Source organism: Nyctereutes procyonoides, unplaced genomic scaffold, assembly GCF_905146905.1.
Source record: "Nyctereutes procyonoides isolate TBG_1078 unplaced genomic scaffold, NYPRO_anot_genome, whole genome shotgun sequence".
Lineage (NCBI taxonomy): Eukaryota > Metazoa > Chordata > Mammalia > Carnivora > Canidae > Nyctereutes > Nyctereutes procyonoides.
The window spans coordinates 68,954,548-68,967,301 of NW_026575146.1; the positions used below are offsets into that span (position 1 = coordinate 68,954,548).

The 12,754-nt window shown below is 59.3% G+C and overlaps 1 protein-coding gene across 1 annotated transcript; it reads right to left on the reverse strand.

The window, feature by feature from the left end:
- Window positions 1-2,749: 2,749 nt before the first annotated feature.
- On the reverse strand, window positions 2,750-10,067 carry KMT5C (lysine methyltransferase 5C). The gene is made up of 9 exons (XM_055311434.1): window positions 9,989-10,067; window positions 8,232-8,472; window positions 7,945-8,110; window positions 7,416-7,525; window positions 6,473-6,636; window positions 6,344-6,363; window positions 4,462-4,598; window positions 4,077-4,261; window positions 2,750-3,939 (listed from the first exon to the last, which is right to left on the reverse strand). Exons 2-9 carry the CDS (start codon window positions 8,339-8,341, stop codon window positions 3,440-3,442), a joined length of 1,392 nt encoding a protein of 463 aa, XP_055167409.1. The 5' UTR covers window positions 8,342-8,472; window positions 9,989-10,067; the 3' UTR covers window positions 2,750-3,439.
- Between the last annotated feature and the right edge of the window lie 2,687 nt (window positions 10,068-12,754).

Genomic DNA, 12,754 nt, shown 5'->3' on the forward strand with positions numbered 1-12,754 from the left:
TCTTCTGGAACATTCTTCCCACTCTGCCACCATTGTCCTGTGTATGCCCACGCCCAACAACACTGCAAACTCTCAGGCCCTGAACTCTGAACATCTGTCCCACTGCTCCTCTACCAGTCCCTCTGAAGCAGCCTCCCAGATCCAAGCAAACTAAGGCCACTCGACTGGTTCCCCGCCCCTGCCCCCAACCTGCGGCCCTGCTCTCCTTATTGACCCCAATCCTGGGCCCACCGAGCTGCTCAGTGGCCCTTCCCCCAGGAACCTGAGACCCCAGGCCCCTGCTCTCCCTCTCCTCTCCTCCCACCTCCACCCCATGGAAGCCCTGTAGCCCAGCTCAGGGTCCCTTGGTTCCCAGTGGGCCCAGCTCCAGCCTCCTCTCTCTGGTGTCTGCCTCCTTCTCAGAGCCCGATGAACTCCTGACAAATCCCCTAAGCCTTCAGCACCACAGTCTTTGCATCCCAAATGCAGTGATAACAATGCGTGCACTTCATAGGGCTGTCGGGGAGGATGATGCTGAGTCACAGGATTGTGGAGCTGGGTGTTCTCAGGGTGTGTGTGTGGTGGGGGGCTCTGTCCACAGAGGCAATTCGAGGAACTCAGCATCAGTGTTGGCGGTTCAGTGATGGTGCCTAAAGCCACACTGGACGGTGGGAGTGACAGATTGCCAGCGGCCCTCTGGGATCAGCAGCTCCAGGATGGCCAGCCCATCAGCAGCAGGGGCCCGGAAGCAGCTGGTCAACACCGCAGGCATGCAAAAGCATCAAAGAGCGCCCTCGAGGAGACATGTGGGCCCAGGATTGGGGTGCCCAGCCTGGAGGGCACTCTTGGCTCTGCTGCTGAACCAGCCACCAGAGGGGAGGAGAGCACTGGGGGGAGGAGCAGCGGAGTGCAGACCCCGTCTTGTGAGCTACAATTGTTCTGTTTCCTGCAGCTCCTTCTTTCCTTCACCTCCCGCCATCTTCCCTTTGCCCTTGCTTGGCTCAGCCCAGTCTGCCTCTTGTCTGATGGGGCTCCTCCTGACCCGGCCCTGCACACATAACCCCGGCTACCCACCCCACCCACCGGGCCCTGAGCCACCAGGGGGAGCTCTGGAGGCCCAGCACAGCTTGAGACACTTCTCTGGATACATCTTGAACTCCTTACACTTCCCTGTGGCGGTAGTGGACTATCTACTTGGGGGTCCTGGAGGAAACTGGCAGCAACGGGGACTCTGCGCATGTACCTACTGTCCACAGGTCATCTGGGAGTGCTATCGTGAAGGCTGGCACCAGGACACAACACAGCCCAGCCATGGGTATTGCCCACTGTTCGTCCTGGAGGTCTTCCCTGTTGCCCAGCCCAGTGATTCTCAGGGTGGCTCTGGCCCCAAGGGGACATTTGGCACTGTCTGGAACCACTTTTGTTACCACTGGTGCTCCTCATCCTACAACACAGAATGGGCTGGCTCAGGACGGCGGCAGCGCCAAGGGTGAGACCCTGCCCATCAGTTTCTGATCTGTTTTTTGGGTTCCAGACACTTTTGAGAGTTGGATGAAGGCTCCAAACTCCCTCCCCTGAGAAGGCAGTGCACATGCATATGTAGTTACTATGTTTATTTTTAAAAAATATTTATTTATGATAGAGAGAGAGAGAGAGAGAGAGAGGCAGAGACACAGGAGGAGGGAGAAGCAGGCTCCATGCCGGGAGCCCGACGTGGGACTCGATCCCGGGACTCCAGGATTGCGCCCTAGGCCAAAGGCAGGCGCTAAACCGCTGCACCACCCAGGGATCCCCCGTGTAGTTACTGTGTTTAAAATAGAATTTCTGGAGGTTCTTGTAACCCCCAGTGGTCTTCGGGGGAGAAGATTCCTGGCTCTGCTGTGCTGTTTGTCTAGAAGCCTCAGTGAAGGTGCCTGCACTGCAGTCTGTGCAGATGCCTAGTTCTTTAAGATAGCCCTCCCTCTGTGCTCGTCTATGTTCTCTTCTCCCCCATCTTTAACAGGAAGGAGAAAACTATCAGGGGCAATAAGAGTCCCAGGGAAGCCCGGTCTCAGGCTCTTTGTCTCCTCTAATTCTTTTTTTTTTTTTTTTTTTTTTGGTCTCCTCTAGTTCTGAAAGGAAACCAGCTCTCAGTAAATGAAAGGAATTTGAAGTAAAAAGGTTACGCCCCAGGCGGTTCCTCTGCCTCACCCAGGGGCCTCTCCCTGCCGCCCCACCCTCTCCTTAGCCCCCAGCCCCACCTGACCCTCAGGCTATGTGAGGCCACACTCACTGGTCCTGGCTAGCTGTCTACCTTGCTTGCATTTGTTCTGTGCCACTGGGCAGAGGGAGGTGAGGATGAAGAGGGATGGCAGGGTCCCCACTGACCTGGATCCTGAGCAGCTTGAGAAGGTTTACCGCCCTGGCCCCATAGAGCTGGGCTGGCCAACAGAACATGGAGGAGGATGCAGGGGCAACAGGACCTGCAGGCGAGTCCCTCTGTTGGCTGACCCTGTTACCTCATCTGAACGATGAGAGAGCCCGATGAGAGATCCTGATGAGAGAGCCCGGCTCGTGAGGATAGCGCCTGAGGCACTCTTCCTAAATCTGGCTCGGGTGCAGGTGTGATTCTGGCCTCTAGGACAACCTCCAGACCTTTCTTCTAAAGCTCGTAGGCCCCCAAAGCCTGGGCTACCTCCCCCTGACCTGGTTTCCCCAGCAGGGCCGAGGGTTTCCCCCTGCTGATAAACATCCCCTCAAAACATCAATCAAAATGAAAAGCTACAAAGGGTGCTGCTTATAACAAGGTTTTAATAAAATAAAAAGTTCAAGTGCTTCCAATCCCCCAACATATCCCATTCTGGTGTGAGGGAGGGGAGGGACCCCCACACCCCAGTAGCACCAGGGATAGCACCATGAGAAAGATGAGGTCGCATCCGGCCTCCCTGAGACCCACGGGGTGGTGAGGGCATGTCCCAGACAACCCCCACCTTGCCCCCACCTCGGACAGTCACAGAGCTGAAAGCAAGCCCATTCCCCTCCAGAGTACAGTCTCTAGGGAGTGCCACCCCTAGGTGAGTCTCACTCCTCCTGAGGCCTGGGCTTCTGGGGAGATGCCATGGGGTGGCCACCACCCCTTATGGCTTTGCTCCCTGGACAGGAGGTGGGTAGGGAAGGGAATGGCTCCCGTAGTCCTGAGGCTGGAGTTGGGGAAGGGCAGCCAGGACCAGAACACGCTGCTGGGGGTGGGGGTGGCTCAGGGGTCAGCAGTCACAAAAGGTCAGGGGTCAGATCCCTGGGTGTCTCCAAACCCACTCAGCCCAGGTCAGAACTGTGCTGGGGCCAAGGGCCAGCTCCCTCCCAGAGGTCCAACAGCTCCTTCTAGAGGTCAGTGAGTCCTGGAGAACCTGGGGCTTGGGGAGGATGGAGGACGAGGAGGGACCTTTTGCTCTCCTGGCCTGCGGCCTCCCTGTCCAGCTCCTCATGGCCCGTCACCGTTGACGTCCAGGTCAATGGAGCCATGGCTGACCACCAGCCTCAGACGCTTGGGTGGGCTGAAGGGGGCAAAGGCGAGGGCCTGCTTCGGGAAGGGGGTGGGGCCTGGGGTCCCAACAGGGGCGGGAATGGGGGTGGCAGGCAGGGCTGCAGCCACGCGGCTCAGATCCACGCGCACCACGTAAGGCAGCCCATAACGCCGGGCCCAGTGCCAATCCTGCTGAGGGGCCCAGTGGGCTTGGGGGGCTGGGCCCAGGGCCACCAGGGCTTCTGCTCGCAGGCAGCAGCGAGGGCCACAGCCTCCCCACTGGTGCAAGGAGACGCGGGCTGCACGGAGGACGGGGAGCGCAGGGGCCCGCCGGGGCTGGGGGCGTCGGCGCCGCCGGGGGCGCGCCCGGAGCTGGGGCTGAGGCAGCCACTGGAGCCAGAGGGGCGAGGCGTCGGGGCGAGTGCCGCAGGGCAGGGGGCGCAGGGGCTGGCAGGCAGCTGTGGAGGCCCGGGGGAGGGGGGAGAGACACGAGGGGCTGGTGAGCAGGGCCTCGGGGAGGGTGCCCACGGGCCGGAGGACAGGAAGGGGCACGGCAGGTGGCCAGCAGACAAGGGGGTGGGCCTGGGGGGCTCACCACAGAATGGGTCCCGGTGCAGCGGGGACAGGTGGGCACAGGCCCTGGGGCCCAGGGGGCCCTGCCGGCAACTACGGTCTGGGCCTTGCTGCAGCCTCCGTTTGGTCTCCCGGAGCTCGTACTTGTCCAGGGGCCGAGGGGGCAAGGGTTCCCTGGGCCGCAGGCGGAAGGCTCCTTCGCCTTTCCTTGTGGGGGTGGGGGGAGATGGGAGCAGGTCCTGAGGAAGGACTTCTGGGTTCACAGGCACAGCTTTCCCGCTGTGCCATGGCCTTCCCACAACCTCCTGACGTGCCTCCCATGACTTCCCCAGTGCCTCCCATAACCGCCCCCACATGCTTCCCTACAGCCTCCCCGGGCCATCCCATGGCCTCTCTGGATGCCTCACCTCTCACACGTGTAGCATTCACAGTGCTCATTCTTCTCACCAAAGAAGCCCTCACCATAAAAGCAGGTCACCTCATCCCCTGGCTCAATGTCCCGAAGCACCTTCACACAGGCTGCATTCCCATCTGCCGGCACAAACTGGGGGCCAGGATGCTCAGAGGCCTGTCCTAGGCTCCACCCCACCTGGCCAGTCCACTCCAAGTGCACTCCTGAGGATGGGGCCTGGGATAGGGACTGGCAGGGGCCAGGAGCCCAGAGCCCTGGCGGTGGGGGGGGGTTTTTCCTCTCCAGGGCCTGCCTACCACACACACTCCCTGACCTCCCACCCTTCTGCTGGCCTCTACCCTCCCCACATGATGATGGTCTAACTAGACCCTGGTGGTGCTGGCAGTGCGCATGGCCCACTCCCTCCTGCACTCTTCCTCCACCCCTCTGACACACTGAACCCACTCCCTACTCCCCGCACCTTGTACCCCAGTGGCCAGCTCCCTTCCAGAGGGTCTGGCCACTCTGCAGCCCAGGTCTGGGATTGCTGGCCCACCGGCCACTCCTGCCTTCTACCTCCCAACCCCCCACCAGTCTAGGAGGAGTGGGACCCTCATCATTCCCTGCACTCTAGCCTGACACACATCTGGGGGTGGCTCTCACCACCTGCCTGCCTTATCCCAGACCAGCTGGCCGGAGCATCCGTGCACAGGGTCTTGTGTCTTTGTCCTATCCCCTACTCCAGCTAGAGCCAACCTCTCACTCAGTTACATACCAGGTCACACACCAGGTCACAGGGCAGCTTCTGGTCCTTCCCCTTCCTGCCAAACTTCTACCTCATAAGCTGCCAGGGCTGTCTCAGAGCCAAGCCCCATTATTCACCCAGTGGGAGCGTCCACAGGGCAGACTTGAGCTCCTTGTGGCATGTGGACGCCGGAGTCACCAGGCCGGTCCTGCCTCCTTGGCCCTCCACTGAGACGTATCCATCAGGGATGCCCTGACACGTCGGTTTTCCTTCAACACCTAGGAAAATCCTAGTCCTCCTCCCAGGCCTAGCTCTGGCGGGACTTCTGTGCAGTCTCCCTGTTTTGCATGGCCTTACTCCTGGGCCCTCAGGCAGCTGCCATCTGCTGCACTCCAGAGCCTGGTTTTCTGTGCTCCCCAGCATTTTTCTCACCCCCAAATCCACACAACGGGATGGGTCTGCAGTCACAGAACACAGGAACCAGGGTGTGCACTTCACTTCCCTTGCAGGAGGTGAGTTCTCACGGGCTCCCACGCAAGAGAAGTGAGTGAGGCAGACTCGGATCCAGTTCTAACTCTGGAGCCCCAGCTCTGGACCCCCTGTCACACCTTGGGGCCCAACATTCAGCAGGATGTGTACTCAAGGCCTTCTCGAGACTGCTCTGTGTTCACACACCCCATGCTCCACCACGTAGAACATATAGTGGCCCTTCCCCACCCCCCTATCCCAAAGCTGCATCCTCAGTTCACTCCTCTGCCTGGAAGCCCTGCCTCCCAGACTCTCATCTTCTAGGGCTGTCTCTGGCTTTACCCGAGGTGGCTCGCACGAATTGACAGCTTCCTGCCCCCCAGCCACCCCAACACCCCACCTTGCCTTCTGCTGTGGCCAGCGGGCATCTCCACATGAGGCCAGGGGCTCGCTCCCTCCTCTAAGTAGCATAGCCCTGAGTCTAGCCAAGGCCCCCTCCTCCCTGACTCTCTGATCGCTGCAGCCACAAACATGATTCTGGAGCTACAAAACCAGGGCTGGAGGACAGTTCTGTCAGATGGGGAGACTCTGGGCAGTTTTGGGCTAGTCACTGACACAAATGCCCTTCCCTGGGGCCCCCTCATCACCCCATGCCCACTCCTGGGTAGAGATCCCCAAGTCTTACCTTGCAATTGGGTTTGCAGTCTGGAGCATGGAGGGGTGGGTGAAGGGGAGGGAGAGAAGAGATTCAGGTGAGTGGAGGGGTGGCTGGCCACCCTCCCTGCCACCCGCCCCGCCCCACCCCTGCCCCCACCATGGTTTATGAAGGCTGCCGGGCCCAGCCACAGCTGTGCAATGCGCTTGCGGGTGGAGTACATGATGCTAAAGTCGTTTTCGCCAGCTCTCAGCAGCCCCTCGTCGGCCTCCCGCAGCTCTGCGATGCAGCCCACCAGCAGTTCCAGCTTCTCATTCTTCTTCCTGCCAAGAGGCCAGGCAGTGGGTGGGTCTGTGCACAGCACCTCTAGCCACTATCTCCATGGACAGGGGCTCTAGGGGACCAGGCCTCCTGCATGCCACTGCTGGCCACCGTGGTCCGATTTCTCAAACCCACCCACCACTGCATCTACACCTGCCAGGGGCACTTCCTAGATCCAGCATCCTTGGAGAGAGGATGGTGCCCAGACAGGACACTACAACCCAAGGCACCACTCACACTGTCCTCTTGCTCTGGCTCCTCTTCCAGGCCCAAAACCCCTTGGGCCTTGCACAAGTTGCCCTTCTGCCTGGACTCTTCACAAGCTGCTACCCTACATGCTTCACCAGACCCTCTGGTGGGCCTCTGCCTAAGCCTGCTTCCCAAGAACATTCAAAATTCCCTAGTGGCTCCTGAAGCACCTAGGAACTGTGGTCAGTACCTGTGTGTTTACTTGGCTACACCTGCCTTCTGTCTACACTGTGAGTGGCTGGCAGGGTCGACCTTGCTCACTGCCCTGCCCCTTACCCAGTAGCATGGTCTATGCAGCAGAGGCCCCACTGGCACCAAGGCTGCCATAGTCCTGGGGACAGTCAGTACTTTCCTAGCAGCCCCTGGAACCCCAGGGTCGCATGGAGTTCTCATCCCCCACCAGGGCTGCTGAAGGCCAAGAGGTCTCTGAGACTAGACCTGGCCTCAGCACCAGAGGCTTCTGCCCTGGTCTGCTGGGGTATCCTCTCCCAGCAGCCTCCAGGGCTCTTGTCTGTGAGCTCTGCCCTCTTACCAAGCTCTGGTAGACACAATCTTGGCTCCATTTGTCTCCATGGAATAGCGTGTACAGGGCAGGATGGTAAAGCCGCTTTCAGGCAGGAAGGCTCGGAGGTAGCGATAGATCTGGGGGAGGTGAGGGGGTGGGCGGGGTGAGGAGCTGGGGCAGGGTCGTCCTCGGCCCTCTTTCTCCTGGGTCCTAGTCCTGCTCTGTCACTGACTCGCTGTGTGGTCTTGGGGGGTTCACTTCCCCTCTGGGGGTCTCAGTTTCCTCATCTGTCAAATGAAGAGGTTGTACTCCATCTCAGAGGGCCCCCAACTCTCCTCTCCTAGGATTCTCTGAGCCTTGTCTCAGATGGTCCCAATGGCTAGGAAGTTAGGGCGTCTTGTGGGGGTGGGGGATTTGCAGAGGGTGGGGGTGGGGGGTGAGGTGGGGTGGAGATGGGCAGAGCCTGGGGTTCCAGAGGTTCTGTCTGGCAGGGTGGCGGAGGTGAGAGGGAAGACCTGTGGGCTGAGGGTGGAGATGAAGGGAAGGGCGCCCTCACGTGGGTCTTGAGGGCAGCCTCCTGCCGCGGGCCGCGGCTCTGGAAGTAGTGGGCCATCCAGCCTCCCAGCGTCAGGGCCCGGTACGCAGCCTCCAGGTCCCGCTGCCTCAGGAAGGCCTCCAGCGCTGAGCGCAGGTGGTGCTGTCGCCGCAGTGGGGGCACAGGGCTGGGGGAGAGGGCATGCCTGGGTCCCAGGGCCTTGGCTGGGCCTTCCCAGGCCCCGCCCCCACCCCCTCTTGGGGCTGCAGGGGCCCTGGAGGAAGGGAAGGGGTCCCCAGCCGCCTCACCTGACGTTCATCTTGTGGGTACGGAAGCCGAGGTAGGGGTCCAGGACCAGGCTGGTGGCAAGGTCGTCATTCTCACACAGCTCTCTGGCTGTCACTCTGTCTGGTCCCATGGTGCCCCACGGACCATGCTGCCTTTGGCCCGGAGTGGAGGGCACAAGGTAGGGGCAGGGGCAGTGCCCCAGGAGTGCCACTTAGGAGCTGCGCGGAGTTTGGCAAGGCTTTTAAAGGTCTCCAGTCTCATCTATAAATCAGGGAGTAAAAGCAATGCTGACTTCACAGGGCTCTCGGTGAAGCCAGAATGCAACAAGTACTTCTGATAGTGGGGAAGCCCCTAAAGAAATGCCAGTCATCGTCATTAGTATCTTCATGCTCTGGAGCACAGACACAAATCCTTCAATCACCCATGACCACCTGCTGTGCACACCCACACACATGCAGATTCCCTCATGCCTCTCTCTCTCCCTCTCTCACACGCAAATGCACTCGTCCCTACTGGCTCAGGGAAGGCTGATTAATTGGCAGTCAGGGATAACCCTAAAGGCTTAGCCCTACAGGGGTGGGAGTCAGAGGGAGCCCATCTCCACCTCCAGCCCTCACCAAGGAAAAATCCAAGGCTTCCCACCCGCTAGGACAGCCTGTTCCTCCACCCACCCCCACTCTTCTTGGCCTCAGCCTCCACCTCCCTCCAGCCACCCCTCCATTCCTCCCCAGCAGCCCCTGGGAATCATCTGGAGGCTATGGGAGAAGCCTCAGGCAGCCTGGAGGGGGGGTGGGGAGGGAGCGCGGAGGAGGGATCCCAGCACCTGCTCCCTCTCCAAGGATTCTGGGGGAGGGAGGGGGGGTTCGGAGGACAAAGCCGGGAAGGGGGTAGAGGAAAGGACTGATATGGAGAGGCAGTGCAGGTCTATCAAAAGGGGAGAAAGAAGGGAATTAGCAAAAGGAAACAAAACAAGACCCCTGACCCTGACTACAGAAGGCCTGCTGGGCATCCACGCCACGGTGCTTCAGGGAGAGTCCACGGGGGACCGCGAGGAAGGGGAGCTGAAGAGGGACCAGCAGCTAGAGCTGTGGGGAAGGGGTTCCAGAAAAGACAGGAAGGCTGGGGATACATAAAGAGAGGGCGATGCGAGAGGGCGCCGGGACGGAGCGGAAGCTGCAGACAAGCTTGTGGGTAGAGACAAAATACACTGCACAGCGGGGTTCTGGGGCACAGAGTAGGGCCGGGGGCGCCTGCTGGACAGAGCGCGGCTCGGAGGCCTGGGGGTCACGGACGACCCCACGAACGCCAGAGTGGAGAGCTGGGGTCGAGGGCAGGTCCTGAGGAGGAGGACGGGGGCCTAGGGGTGCAGAGCGGGGCGTGGAGAAGCAGCGGAGAGGCAGGTCCTGCACACCCCGGGAGGAAGAGCTTGTGCTCCAGGAAGGGACCTGGGCAGGCTCTGGGGGTCCAGGAGCCGGGGCTGAGGTCCGCGGGCGGCACTCAAGAAGCAGACAGGGGCCTGGCAGGCAGCGAGAGTACAGGGGAAGAGCCTGAGGGCCAAGGAGGGGAGCGGGGGGTGCCGGGGCGACCCGAGGGTGCGGGGAGAGGCTGGGCGCCCGGAGCAGCCTGAGGCCGAAGGGCGGGAGACGTGGGCGCCTGGACATGAGGAGGGGCCGGGCGGGGCGGGGGGCGGTCGGGGCTGGGGGCGACGGGGAGCCAAGGCAGCGCGGGCTGGGGGCCAAGAGGGGGCTCAGAGGTCGGGCCCCGCGCCGCCCCTCACCCGCTTTTCCTCCTCCTCCTCCTCCTCCTCAGGCACCAGAGCCGCAGCCGCCACCACCTCCTCCCACTGCCTGCTCCAGCTCTCGTCAGACACGGTCGCCGCGCCTCCCGTCGGCGCCGCCGGGCCCGCCTCACCGCAGCCAGCGGGAGAGCCCATTGGTCGGGACTGCCGCCATTCTCAGCGGCTGCGGCGCTTCCGCCAGTCTCATTGGTCGAGACCCACTCGGCCCCTCCCCGCTTGCCCTCCCGTCCGTGCCCCTACGAAACCCCGCTCGGCTCGCGCCGCTGCCAAGAGCCGCCGACTTTGGCTAATGGCTCCCGCCGCTGTCCTTCCGCCGCTGCCATGGAGACACGCCCCGCCCACAGGCAGGAGTCGACGCCCTCATTGGCCGAGAGCGTCGTGGCTCCAGGCGAAACTCGGGTTTGGGTCAGGTTATTCAGGTCCTAGTGGAAAGGGGCGGGCTCGCCGGCTCCATAGCCCGCGTGTGACTGGCTGGCCTTGGAACGGCTCGGCCTCCCATAGGCTAGGGCCTCCGCCCGTCACCGTGGAGTCGCTTCTGGCCCATTCTTTTTCTCCCGCGAAACCTTCGCGAACCTCGGGGAGAACGCTGGGGCGGGTGGGCGTGCGCGGTCGCCCGGGTAGATCCCGCCCGGTCTGCGGTTCCCGAGGCGACAAAACTTTATTTGACAGCCCTGTCCGGCTACAAAGGGCACCTCGCTCTCCCTGGTGGCTGGAGCACCTTCTGGGCTGCGAGAACCCCGAGAACCCCGCGGTAGCTGTGTGGATGAACGGGTCGGACAGGAGGAGCCTGGGAAGCGGGGCCTTGGAGAAAACTCTCATGGGACAGTCCCCTCCCCCACCCCGGTTGGCATCAGCCCCCCCCCCCCCCGCTGCAATCCTGGAGGCATGCATAATTACCAATTCATCATAATTATGCCCAGAATAATAAGCTCCGCACTCGGAGCAGGCCGTCTTTGTGTTACTCACTGCCGTGTATCTTGTGTGTTTAGAACAATGGCTGGCTCGGAATAGGTGCTTTCTTCATGTGCACTGGATGAATGAATGTGTGCATGACCCGCTGGCGAGGAGGAGCTGACGGTTTCTGCATAGCTCTGTGATGCTGGGGAAGTGGCTTGCCCTCTCTGGACCTCAGGTTTGCGTTTGTAGAACAAGGACCACGCTGGTCCCTCTCTGAGGGTTTCTCCTTGACACCCTCCCGATTGTCTTCCATCCGTGCTTCCAGCCTACCTACCCCCCTCTGTTCCTGCTGATCCTTCCTCAGCTGGGGCTACCCCCAGCTCTGAGACCGCTCCCCTCAACTGAGGCACACACCCACAGCTCTCCAATAAGGATGGCCACAGCTCCAGAGGAGAGCAGGAGCCAGCAAGCAGAGAGGACCCTACAAACTTAGCTCTCTGGAAAAGTCCTATCAGCACGTCTGGATCTTACAAGGACAGCCCTTCTTTCTGTTCGCTTGTGTATATAACCTACAAAAACACTCGCAAATGGGAACAAAAAAGATAAGCTCCCAACAGAAATGTTTGTAGTGGTAAAAAACAACAACCTGGAATCGGCTTAAATGCCCATCACATGAAGATAAATGGATTGTGAGGTATTCATACAGGGGAGCACCATACAGCAGCGAAAGGGAGTGAGCCTGCACTCTGTACATCCAAGCTGGACAACCCCAAAACATGATGCTAGCTGCAGAACTCTGCAGAGTCGAATGTGGGCAGTTTTAAAACACTAGAATCGAGGGTTGTAAAAAAAAAAAAAAAGAAAGAAAGAAAAGGAAAAGAAAGAAGGAAGAAAGAAAGATTGTATGTGGATGTGTGTTTTCCACGTGTATAGATGTGCATAGGCATGACAAAAGGAGGGGCAAATCCTATCCGTGACCCTTGCAGGTGGGCCAGAAAGAATGCAATCAGGAAAGCCACGCAAACGTTGATATTTGTACTTTTTTTCCCCTCCTTTTGTAGAGTCCAGAGGTGGAAACATGAGTTTACTATATTCACTATCTGTTTTCTATGTCTCAAAAAAGATTGCATTATATATATATATATATATATATATATATATATATATATATATAAAGATTTTATTTATTTATTCGTGAGACACAGAGAGAAAGAGAGAGGCAGAGACACAGGCAGAGGGAGAAGCAGGCTCCATGCAGGGAGCCGGACGTGGGACTCGATCCCAGGTCTCTTGGATCACACCCCGGGCTGCAGGTGGTGCTAAACCGTTGCGCCACCAGGGCTGCCCTTTTATTTATTTATTTATTTATTTATTTATTTATTTATTTATTTATTTATTTATGATTTTTATTCATTCATGAGAGACACAGAAGAGAGGCAGAGGAGAGAGAAGCAGGCTGTCCGCTGAGCAAGAAGCTAGATCATGCCATGCCAGCACCTGAGGATCAAGACCTGAGGCGAAGGCAGACGCTCAACCACTGAGCCACCAGGTACCCTCACTTCCAGGGTTTTATTCAAAGAAAATAACTAGCAAGTGTTAAGATATTTATATAGAAAGATTTTAGCTGCAACGTTGTTTAAAATATAGAAAAAGGGACGCCTGGGTAGCTCAGCAGTTGAGCACCTGCCTTTGTTCCATGGCATGATCTTGGAGTCCCAGGATCGAGTCCCACAACATCGTGCTCCCTGCATGGAGCCTGCTTCTCCCTCTGCCTATGTCTCTGGCTCTCTCTCTTTCTCTCTCTCTCTCTCTCTCTGTGTCTCTCATGAAGAAATAAATAAAATCTTG